The sequence below is a fragment of the Oncorhynchus mykiss genome, chromosome 26, assembly GCF_013265735.2.
Source record: "Oncorhynchus mykiss isolate Arlee chromosome 26, USDA_OmykA_1.1, whole genome shotgun sequence".
NCBI lineage: Eukaryota > Metazoa > Chordata > Actinopteri > Salmoniformes > Salmonidae > Oncorhynchus > Oncorhynchus mykiss.
In genome coordinates this window covers 43,937,067-43,949,387 of record NC_048590.1, presented here as the reverse complement: position 1 = coordinate 43,949,387, position 12,321 = coordinate 43,937,067, and the positions used below count along the sequence as shown (strand labels likewise).

Sequence of the window (12,321 nt, the reverse complement as noted above, 5' to 3'; positions counted from 1 at the left end):
AGATCTACTCTATGCATATCTTTCCCTAACTAGAACTATACTTTATAAAGTGGTTCCTGAAAGGAACATGTTGGCTATAGAGCGTCTATTCATCCTTAGAGACATATAAAGTATACCCAAACAGACACTGGCTGACCCAACTACACACACACACAACCACACACACAATCCCCTCCCCAAACACACCCACACACAGTCGGTGAAGACTGCAGCATTGTGCGACACAGAGTAGGTGTGAGGTCAGACAGTACTAAGTGCTCCCTCTCTGGATTTGGCTCACAGGAAAAGACCAATGATTTGGAGGACTGGAGCTCTGAGACAAGCTCTTGTGTCCTCTAGTCAGCTGGGAAAAGGAGGGAGGGCAGACGAGGAGGGAGAGAAGGGAGGGAGGCTAGGAGGGAGGGCGGTAGTTACAAATGCCCAATCTAACTCACTAAACCTCTGACCATGCTTTTAGAGAAATGTCAGATCTGCTCTGTGGAGGAGAGAAGTATTAAACAGAGGTAAACAGCAGCTTAAGGTAAAACTCCTTAGGCACAGATCTAGGATCAACTCTGATATCTAACAAAAACTGACCTCAGATCAGTGTCTAGAAGCAATGTCTTCCTACTTTGAGATCTCATCTGTCTCAGCATCTTTCTCTGGATTACTGGACAACTATAACTAACCCTGGGTTTGCCGGTGTTAACACTTAGACAACTATTACTAACCTTGGGTTCGTTGGTGTTAACCCCTGGACAACTCTAACTAACCCTGGGTTCGCTGGTGTTAACCCCTGGACAGCATGGCTGCTGTGGGAAAGAGATGATGATTGACTATGGTGAGTTTTTACCTCTCACGTTGTATACAAGGGTTGAATTGGAATATATTGATACTGTTCCCAAAATGTGTCTTTTTCCATAATGATTTTTATGAATCAATTTCTATGAAATTCTTTGTTATTTACCGTACTAAGGTGGTGTAAACGTTTTCCCATTACCCAAAAGACAGATGTTGTCTGTTTTACAAAGAATATTAACAGAGAATACTGTCCATATCATATCGTAATTCACACAGCAATATCATATTGGTAATGTGTGATTCTTTAAGTTATGACTTAAGTCTATGTAATGAAGATACACAGGAAGAGCCTTGAATCTATTCCCCCGGAAGAGTTTGAATCTATTCCTCAGGAAGAGTTTGGAATCTATTCCTCAGGAAGAGTTTGGAATATATTACTCAGGAAGAGTTTGGAATATATTACTCAGGAAGAGTTTGGAATCTATTACTCAGGAAGAGTTTGGAATATATTACTCAGGAAGAGTTTGGAATCTATTACTCAGGAAGAGTTTGGAATCTTTTCCTGGGATCCATAAAATACTTTGGATGATATTTTGCAACTATCAAAATTGGTTGCAGAGCAGTTCAATGGTGCACTTGTTGGCCTTGAGAGATGGATGTGTGTATACAATCATGCACACGCACACACGCACACACACAGAAGCACGCACACAGGCACACACACAGTCTTGTACCGCTAACCTTGTTGGGACACATAATTCAGTCCCATTCAAAATCCTATTTTCCCTAACGCCTAACCCTAAACCTAACCCTTACCCGTACTCTTAACCCAACCCCAACCCCAAAACTTAACCTTAACCCTAACCCTAAACCTAGCTCCTAACCCAGTTCGTCAGATTTATGTTTGTTTACTATTCTTGTGGACACACACACACACACACACACACACACACACACACACACACACACACACACACACTGAGTAGACCAATTATGTAACACTGTGTGTACAGCAGCTCGAAGACATATTTAAAAACACAAATAGCCAAGTGAATACAGGGGTGGATGGGCAAGGTTTCCTCTTGGCTAACACACAGGGACACATGACATTTTTGGCCGAAGAATGCTAGCCCATGCTAGCCACAGACTGGACACTCTGGTTATACACTGCATACTTAGCATTCCACATAAACACACAACACAACTTAAATTGACAGTTATCCAGACTGCATTTTAAGGAAAACTCCACCCAAAACTATATTTTGGTATTTGTTTCATTAGTCCATTGTTGATATTGTCCCAAAATGTCAGCAATAACGTTTTCAAGATATATAACTTTCAAAATCTTATCTTGAAAACTGTATTGCTGACATGCAAAACACTTTGGGACTATATTAACAATGGACTAATGAAAGAAATACCAAAATATAGTTTTTGGGTGGAATTGTCCTTTAAGTAAACATCCAGAAATGATGACATTAAAGGGCTATCTAGGATTCCTACAACATCACAGTTTTAATAGTTGATCTGAGCTCATGGCATGTACTGGTTATATTCTTCAACAATCAATGGCTATTTATCATTCATTTAAAAGTCAAAAAATGGATGTGACAATCCTAGATTGCCCCTTTAAATGTGGAGTTCATTCTAATCCAACCAAATCCAGCGACAGGATCGGAATACATTCATTATCCATGATTGAGTGACTTGACAGAAGACACTGTAAAGTTATGAAAATGAAACAATGTTATGTCCTTTAACCAAAGCTGCCCTCAGAAGGAAAAAACACCTCATGTAAATACGGAACAACACACACTTTGTTTGCCTCCCTCGTCTGCAGAGGTCCCCCCCCCCCCCTCCCCTTCTCTCTGAATCAGGTCCTATTGCACTCAGTAATGACAGCTCACCGCTGCAGCTTATGGACAGAATATGTGTTTTCTGTGAGAGCACTGGCATTCACGCATTCATGCACGACTAGTGAGCGCGCGCGCACACACACACACACACACACACACACACACACACACACACACACACACACACACACACACACACACACACACACACACACACACACAACTTCATATACAGCCCTCTCTTTCTCGCTCTCTCTCTTCCCCATCCAAAGTTCTGAAAACAGTGTTACTGCTGTGTCCCATTACATCAATAGACTTTATTCGTGTCAGAGGAAATTCCGAGTCACTCTGTAGTGCTGCTGTTCCATTGCTGGAAGAAGTGAACGTTTCTCCCTTAAGTCCTTTAAACAAGTGACCTTATACCAGAGGATTATACAAAACAGACCTATAAATACACATAGTCACCAACTCTGTGCCTGGCAAGGGCCTAGAAATATAATGACTGGCATGGGTTCACTCAATATGGCCACCGGTCCACCCATCATGGTACATTGACTTTAATGAGAAAGGCTCTTCTAGTTATTCTATTTCTATGGGCCTAATAGCACCAAGTACTGGAGTATAGAACCGACTGAAAACCTGGCCAGTAGATGCTGAGTACCTAGATACTATGATTAGATGTGTATATAGCTTTTTCCTAAATGCATTTCTGTCAATGTGCTTAACAATAACCTGGGCCTGACCCCTAAAAATATGATAGCAGTAGCAGCAGCAGTACAGGGGCTGCTATGGACAACCTCCCTTAGACTAACTACCTTGAGAGGAAACCAAGATCTAAAGAAGGAGCCCATCCTCCTCTTGTTTGGCAGGTAAACGTTAAGATAAAATTCTTACCAATTATGCTCATTATTATTATTTTTTTTTGTGTTTACACTTCACATACTAGTTTGTTATTAAGGCACATGAAAGATCACAATAAATAATTTCTGTAAAACATTTTTTTTTTATGAAAACCCTTTTTTTTTTTTACTTTCAAATGACTGTCCTGTAAAGTAGTAATGTCAGGCATGCGCCCCGTTCGCGTGCTGCGTCACATATGCCAACCTAGACCAGAGTCAATGTCGGCCCAGGCATGTCACTGCTGACACATCTACCCTGTAGACCTATTCTTTCACTTTGGTAAAGCCAATTGTCTGAAATCAAATAATGGAAAAGCCATTCATATCTACCTAGTGCACTAACTAATACCCTACCCTGAGTAGAAGTAAAGTCAACAGTCTAGAAGAGGAAAGTTGACCTTGAGCTTAAGCTGTGTCAGCATCAGTGTGTGTGTGTGTGTGTGTGTGTGTGTGTGTGTTAGTTTGTTGCGTGTGCGCGTGCGTGTACATGTGGGGTTTACTGTGCTCACAAACCAACATGGGGAGAGAGAGAGAGAGAGAGACAGAGAGACAGAGATAGAGAGGGGGGAAGAGAGAGACAGAGATAGAGAAGGGGGGAAGAGAGAGATAGAGATAGAGAAGGGGAGGTGAGACAGAGGAGGGAGAGAGAGAGAGAGACAGAGACAGAGAAGGGGGGAAGAGAGAGAGAAGGGGGAGGAGAGAGAGAGAGACAGAGAGACAGAGATAGAGAAGGGGGGAAGAGAGAGACAGAGATAGAGAGAGACAGAGAGACAGAGATAAAGAAGGGGGGAAGAGAGAGACAGAGATAGAGAGAGACAGAGAAACAGAGATAGAGAAGGGGGGAAGAGAGAGACAGAGATAGAGAAGGGGGGAAGAGAGAGAGAAGGGGGAGGAGAAAGAGAGAGAGACAGCGAGACAGAGATAGAGAAGGGGGGAAGAGAGAGACAGAGAGACAGAGATAGAGAAGGGGGAAGAGAGAGACAGAGATAGAGAAGGGGGGAAGAGAGAGACAGAGATAGAGAAGGGGAGAGAGAGAGAAGGGGGAGGAGAGAGAGAGAGAGAGACAGAGATAGAGAAGGGGAGGTGAGACAGAGGAGGGAGAGATATAAAAGGGGAGGAGAGACAGAGGAGGGAGAGAGACAGAGAGAGACAGAGGAGGGGAGGGGAGAGAGAGAGAGAAGGGGGAGGAGAGAGAGAGAGAAAGGGAGGAGAGACAGAGGAGGGAGAAGAGAGAGAGAGTGTGAGAGATAGAGAAAGGGAGGAGAGACAGAGAAGAGAGAGAGAAAGATACGTGGGGATGAGAGGTAGAGGGGTCTCGGGCAGCAGTGAACAGTAAACAGAGAAAGATAGAGAGGGAGACCTTCAACAAACCTTCAACATGATGCAGATCTGTGTCTCCAGTCTATCTACTGTATCTGATCTGAGGGATTATTAGCCAGCCTGAAGCATTTACAGCAAACACACTAAATGGGACTGTGTACGTGTGTGTGTGTGTGTGTGTGTGTGTGTGTGTGTGTGTGTGTGTGCTGCTTGCCTCATTATTACAATAATGACAAACATCCTTCCATTATCAGAGCTCCCAATTCTCTTTAAAAAAACAACAACTTGTGTGGCACATGGGGTTTCCACTTAACCTCCCGTCTGTTATTGGAAGACCTTTCTGTTACATCACAACATAGTGTTGTATCAACCACCATACAGAGAGGTGTTTGTCAGCATGTGGAGTCACAGCTCCTGTGGAAGTCAGCTCTTGTGGACCTTGGCCAGGGATCACAGAGAGCAGGGAAGCAACCTAAGACATGTGGCTGGGACATGGTTGTGTGTGTGTGTGTGTGTGTGTGTGTGTGTGTGTGTGTGTGTGTGTGTGTGTGTGTGTGTGTGTGTGTGTGTGTGGAGGGGGAAACGAAGCCCCAGACTCAGCATGAGAGAGACCTGTCAGTCAGTCAGGATTTCTTATAACATGTTATGTCATTGATATGACAGTCTTAAGTAACCCTTATGACACAGGGTTCATAAAGTCTTACCTTTCCATCTGTTTGTTAATACATTTTTTTACTTGTCATATTTTATTTATATTCTTGGGCATTATTTACAGGCATTATTGACAGACATTATTGACAGACATTATTTACAGGCATTATTGACAGACATTATTTACAGGCATTATTGACAGGCATTATTGACAGGCATTATTGACAGACATTATTTACAGGCATTATTGACAGACATTATTTACAGGCATTATTTACAGGCATTATTGACAGACATTATTTACAGGCATTATTGACAGACATTATTTACAGGCATTATTGACAGGCATTATTGACAGGCATTATTGACAGACATTATTTACAGGCATTATTGACAGACATTATTTACAGGCATTATTGACAGGCATTATTTACAGGCATTATTGACAGACATTATTTACAGGCATTATTGACAGGCATTATTGACAGACATTATTTACAGGCATTATTTACAGGCATTATCGACAGACATTATTTACAGGCATTATTGACAGACATTATTTACAGGCATTATTTACAGGCATTATTGACAGACATTATTTACAGGCGTTATTTACAGGCATTATTGACCGGCATTGTTAACAGGCATTATTTACAGGCATTATTGCAGAGAATTGCTCTCTCTCCAGATGACTCCATGGAATGATTTTACATTCCAAGCTGTCTGGTTTCTTTCATTATTGCAGTTGGTCCATGAATGAAGTGTTTTGTAAATGATCTAGTTGACTGGGCTGGGAACATCGAGTACCCAATGTTATTTTGAGGCGGCACTGATAGCCGTTTACTGGGCTGGGAACATCGAGTACCCAATGTTATTTTGAAGTGACATATGTTATGGCCATAGCCCGGCGGACTTAATCGAACTCCCTCAAAGAATGCTGAATAATGTTGATTGATTTTTGAAGAGGCAATGCTTTCAAAAGAGTCACACATGCTCAACAACCTTTCTCACCCCCCTCAAACATATACAACTACAATCATTTGTCATGGGATGCCCTTCTCTGGCTGTAAACCGGTGGTAGAGACGTGAGATTACAGTTTATGTCAGGATTTCACATGACAGTCAACAGCAAACAACACAATGAAGAGAAAGGGTCTGTTTATGACAGTCAACAGCAAACAACACAATGAAGAGAAAGGGTCTGTTTATGACAGTCAAAAGCAAACAACATAATATAGAGAAAGTGTCTGTACATGACAGTCAACAGCAGAGAAAGAGTCTGTACATAACAGTCAACAGCAAACAACACAATACAGAGAAAGGGTCTGTTTATGGCAGTCAACAGCAAACAACACAATACAGAGCAAAGCATGACAGTGGGGTTGTATTACTGTTGGTAAAGTAAATAAGTAAGTAAGCAGCCCATAGGGCAGGAGCATAGATATCCCTTAACCTAAAATATATGATCATAAATACAGTTGATACAGGTTTTATAGACATTTTCTGTAGAAATAGCCTCTAAAATATATAAAAACAGACCACAACTGTCTCAGAGGGGTTGGGTTAAATGAGGAAGTCAGATTTCAGTTGAATACATTCTGACTAGGTATCCACCAATCCCTTTCAATGTTTGTTTTCTTGGAAAGCTGTTGTAATACACTTTGTTATAATATGATAAAGTGTCAGTACTTGTTGCATTTACAACTTGTCTCAGTACTATCATCAACTGATTTCAGCCAGGGTATGGCTGAGGACTGACAGCATTTACAACTTGTCTCAGTACTACCATCAACTGATTTCAGCCAGGGTATGGCTGAGGACTGACAGCATTTACAACTTGTCTCAGTACTATCATCAACTGATTTCAGCCAGGGTGTGGCTGAGGACTGACAGCATTTACAACTTGTCTCAGTACTACCATCACCTGATTTCAGCCAGGGTATGGCTGAGGACTGACAGCATTTACAACTTGTCTCAGTACTACCGTCAACTGATTTCAGCCAGGGTATGGCTGAGGACTGACAGCATTTACAACTTGTCTCAGTACTACCATCACCTGATTTCAGCCAGGGTATGGCTGAGGACTGACAGCATTTACAACTTGTCTCAGTACTATCATCAACTGATTTCAGCCAGGGTATGGCTGAGGACTGACAGCATTTACAACTTGTCTCAGTACTACCATCAACTGATTTCAGCCAGGGTATGGCTGAGGACTGACAGCATTTACAACTTGTCTCAGTACTATCATCAACTGATTTCAGCCAGGGTTTGGCTGAGGACTGACAGCATTTACAACGTGTCTCAGTACTACCATCAACTGATTTCAGCCAGGGTATGGCTGAGGACTGACAGCATTTACAACTTGTCTCAGTACAACCATCAACTGATTTCAGCCAGGGTGTGGCTGAGGACTGACAGCATTTACAACTTGTCTCAGTACTACCATCAACTGATTTCAGCCAGGGTGTGGCTGAGGACTGACAGCATTTACAACTTGTCTCAGTACTATCATCAACTGATTTCAGCCAGGGTGTGGCTGAGGACTGACAGCATTTACAACTTGTCTCAGTACTACCATCAACTGATTTCAGCCAGGGTATGGCTGAGGACTGACAGCATTGTCTGTATGGAATGTTGGCATATTGGTAGTTACATTGAACAATTATTGGAATCATTCCACTTAAACTGACTGGCTAGCTAATAAACATACTGTGCAGAAAATCTTAAAATATTTGTTTTACACAATGTCATATCTCAGTACACAATGTATGTAGTCTGCTGTATGTAGCCTGCTGTATGTAGCCTGCTGTATGTAGCCTTCTGTATGTAGCCTGCTGTATGTAGCCTGCTGTATGTTGCCTGCTGTATGTAGCCTTCTGTATGTTGCCTGCTCTATGTAGCCTGCTGTATGTAACCTGCTGTATGTAGCCTGCTGTATGTAGCCTTCTGTATGTTGCCTGCTGTATGTAGCCTGCTGTATGAGGCCTTCTGTATGTAGCCTGCTGTATGTAGCCTGCTGTATGTAGCCTGCTGTATGTAGCCTTCTGTATGTTGCCTGCTGTATGTAGCCTGCTGTATGTAGCCTTCTGTATGTAGGCTTCTGTATGTTGCCTGCTGTATGTAGCCTGCTGTATGTTGCCTGCTCTATGTAGCCTGCTGTATGTAACCTGCTGTATGTAGCCTGCTGTATGTAGCCTTCTGTATGTTGCCTGCTGTATGTAGCCTGCTGTATGAGGCCTTCTGTATGTAGCCTGCTGTATGTAGCCTGCTGTATGTAGCCTGCTGTATGTAGCCTTCTGTATGTTGCCTGCTGTATGTAGCCTGCTGTATGTAGCCTTCTGTATGTAGGCTTCTGTATGTTGCCTGCTGTATGTAGCCTGCTGTATGTAGCCTGCTGTATGTAGCCTTCTGTATGTTGCCTGCTGTATGTAGCCTGCTGTATGTAGCCTGCTGTATGTAACCTGCTGTATGTAGCCTGCTGTAAGTAGCCTTCTGTATGTTGCCTGCTGTATGTAGCCTGCTGTATGTAACCTGCTGTATGTAGCCTGCTGTATGTAGCCTTCTGTATGTTGCCTGCTGAATGTAGCCTGCTGTATGAGGCCTTCTGTATGTTGCCTGCTGTATGTAGCCTGCTGTATGTAGCCTGCTGTATTTAGCCCGCTGTATGTAGACTGCTGTATACTTAGATAAGTGTTTCTGACTTGAGTGAAACAAAGATCCATTTAAAGCAACATCTATAATGCATATGCAGGGTCATCATATAGCTCTGTTATAGTGAGAGAGAAGCAGTTAGTCAGGAGACCTTCACTTCTACTATTAGTGTGACAGACACACCAACTTCCAACTACTACTACTGGACTATACTTCTAAAACTAATAATACTCTCTACTATTATACTACTGGACTATAATTCTAAAACTAATAATACTCTCTACTATTATACTACTGGACTATACTTCTAATACTAATAATACGCTCTACTATTATACTACTGGACTATAATTCTAAAACTAATAATACTCTCTACTATTATACTATGGGACTATACTTCTAAAACTAATAATACTCTCTACTATTATACTACTGGACTATACTTCTAATACTAATAATACGCTCTACTATTATTACTACTGGACTATAATTCTAACACTAAAAGTACTCTCTACTATTATACTATGGGACTATACTTCTAATACTAATAATACTCTCCACTAGTATTACTACCGGACTATAATTCTATAAAAACATAAAACAGCCCTATTTGGTAAAAGACCAAGTCCATATTATGGCAAGAACAGCTCGAATAAACAAAGAGAAACGACGGGTCATCATTACGACGGTTCATTAGAAAATAGAAAAAATTAAGAAAAACCCTTGATGAGTAGCTGTGTCCAAACTTTTGACTGATACTGTACATGTAACTACACTCTTAGAAAGAGGTGCTATCTAGAACCTTAAAGGGTTCTTCGACTGTCCCCAGAGGACAACCCTTTGAAGAACTATTTTTGGTTCCAGAGGGTTCTACATGAAACCCAAAAGGGTTCTACCTGGAACAAAAAAGGGTACTCCTATGGGGACAGCCGAAGAACCCTTTTGGAACCATTTTTTTCTAAGAGTGTAGGAATAAGGTGACTAGACAACAGGGTAGACAATAAACAGTAGCAGCTGCATCAGTTGAAATGTGTATTGGTTTGTTTACTTTATTATGTAGGGGTTTTCCCATTCTAAGGTATGCACTCCAAATGGCACCCTATTCCCTATTTATAAGGCTCACTTTGTGAGCCCAGATCAATCTCAGTGCAGATCTCCGTTAGTGTAGTTACTGTAAGTTCATGGTATCCGTGACCTCAAATCCCGTGGGAAGGATCTTTGGTGTGTGTGTCCATGTGTGCATGTGTGTGCACGTGTGTATATTAATGCGTGTCTGTGTTTGCACGTGCATGTGTGTGCAGTGTGAGGAGTCATATTCAGGAGGCTCTAGCTGCAACATGCTGCTGTTTTCAGGGAAGAAAAGATCTCTTATCTCTAACACCACTATTGCTTCAGCAAATTCTCAGAACACTTATGACACACACAAGCACACAGACGCACGGACACACACACACACAGATGCACACAGACACACACATACACACGTACACATACACACACACAGACAGGCTTCCTAATTGAATTTTTGAATTTCCCTGCAGAGTGTCCCTCTCCATTAGCCTGTGTGCCGGCTGGGAGGAGTGTGTGTGAGAGTGTGTTAGCACCACACACACACACACACGCAGCACACACACACACTCTAACGGCCATGCCCCAGAGATACTCCTACCAGAAGAGGAAAGCCAGCACGGCAGCAGCTCGGAGGATGGAGAGGCGAGGCATGGACACTGGGAAGACCAACAACACCAACACTAGCCACAGCCACCGCTCCAAGAAGCTAGCCATGCTCTCCAGGTATGGAATCTGTTTGTAGCACACAGCTCGTCAGGCTGCTTGATTTGGTTAAAGCCAACGTGAATTACAGGACAGCCTCGCTGGGTGCCTAATGCCTTTTTGGTTGGAATACTAGGTACAGTAGCAACGGTTTACCTTCTCCTTTCCCCTTTACTTCTTCTTCTTCTTCTTCCCTCCAGGTCCCTGATCCTCTGTCACTCCAGAGCCAGTGATGACTGCCCCAGCCCCGAAGAGAGACCGCCAGGGGAGGCCTGGAAGGGAGACGGGGGCTTGGGGAGAGATGGGAAGGGGAACAGGGAGGTGGAGAGGTCCCAGAAGAAGATCCAGGAAGGACCCCAGGAGAGTGGAGGAACTATGCAGGCATCTACACAGCCACCCGTAGGGGCCACCAACACACTCAGGGCTACAGGAGAACACAAGAGGAATATGAGGAGGTCCTTCAGTATCAAGGTATGAATGGGGGTAATTTATCACATTACGGCGTTTTGTTTGGACATTTCAATTATATATTACATCATAATGTGGCGCTAAGCCAACAGGGTTGCTGTTTGCAAAGTGGCATTAACAATGTATGTCTCCTGGTCCTGAATTATGACTGTTATGCACTAAGTGCTATCTTTGCATTGGCTGTTTTTATCAATGCATTTGTAGAAATAATGTGAAAATATTTTTTATGCACATAATAATTGTTAATGCACATCAAACACAGTATTACTTAACTAGGAGAACTATGATAAGAAGTCTTAATGAATCTGGAAAAACAATACATGTATGTCAGTCCCCCAGGCAGTGTAGTGGTCAGACATGTAGATCCTTTCTCATCTGACAGCTAGGCATCAAGATGGATTAGCATACCGTGTTCATACCGTACATGTTGAGAGTTCAGGCTGTTACTGCTACTCCAAGAGGAAACAAGCTAAACACTCCGGCCTTCAAAAGCATATGACTTCCTTCTTGTTATGTGTGGTGGGTAGAGAGTGTTAGTTGCTCAAAAGGGGTCTGATACTCACTTGAAACACGGACATTCTCAAAAATCATGCATTGAAGGCAATGGGAGATTTGTGAGGGGGAAATTAATAATGCATGTTGATCTCAAGTTAGGTTTCGTCTCAATATGAAAAGCATTTAGGAGAAAAAATATACAACACAGTATTGTATCTGAAGATTGAGTCCAGAGTATGAAGAACTCTGGTCCTGCCCATAATGTAGTCTGGAATGTGTTCCTCTCGTCATCTCTGTCTGGACTGTGTTTCTTGTGCAAATGCATAACAACAATCACATGGCCTGTGTGTCAGAGGGCTGAGTGCTGCTGTTGGGCCTGTTTAACTCACACACAAAGACAGTGGTTGTTGTGGACCAGGGGAGGG

General features: G+C 42.6%; 1 protein-coding gene across 5 annotated transcripts in view; it reads left to right on the top strand.

Moving 5' to 3' along the window:
• Positions 1-375: 375 nt before the first annotated feature.
• Positions 376-12,321, top strand: part of LOC110526988 (pro-interleukin-16-like) — a 52,998-nt gene continuing 41,052 nt past the window's right edge. For 3 of the 5 annotated variants that reach the window (XM_036963442.1, XM_036963438.1, XM_036963440.1), the window contains exons 1-3: positions 376-820; positions 10,702-10,954; positions 11,134-11,404. In XM_036963442.1, the coding sequence (XP_036819337.1) occupies positions 805-820; positions 10,702-10,954; positions 11,134-11,404 (540 nt within the window). In that variant the 5' untranslated portion in view covers positions 376-804. The remainder of the gene's footprint in view (positions 821-10,701; positions 10,955-11,133; positions 11,405-12,321) is intronic. The other 2 variants (XM_036963441.1, XM_036963439.1) reach the window with 2 other exon arrangements.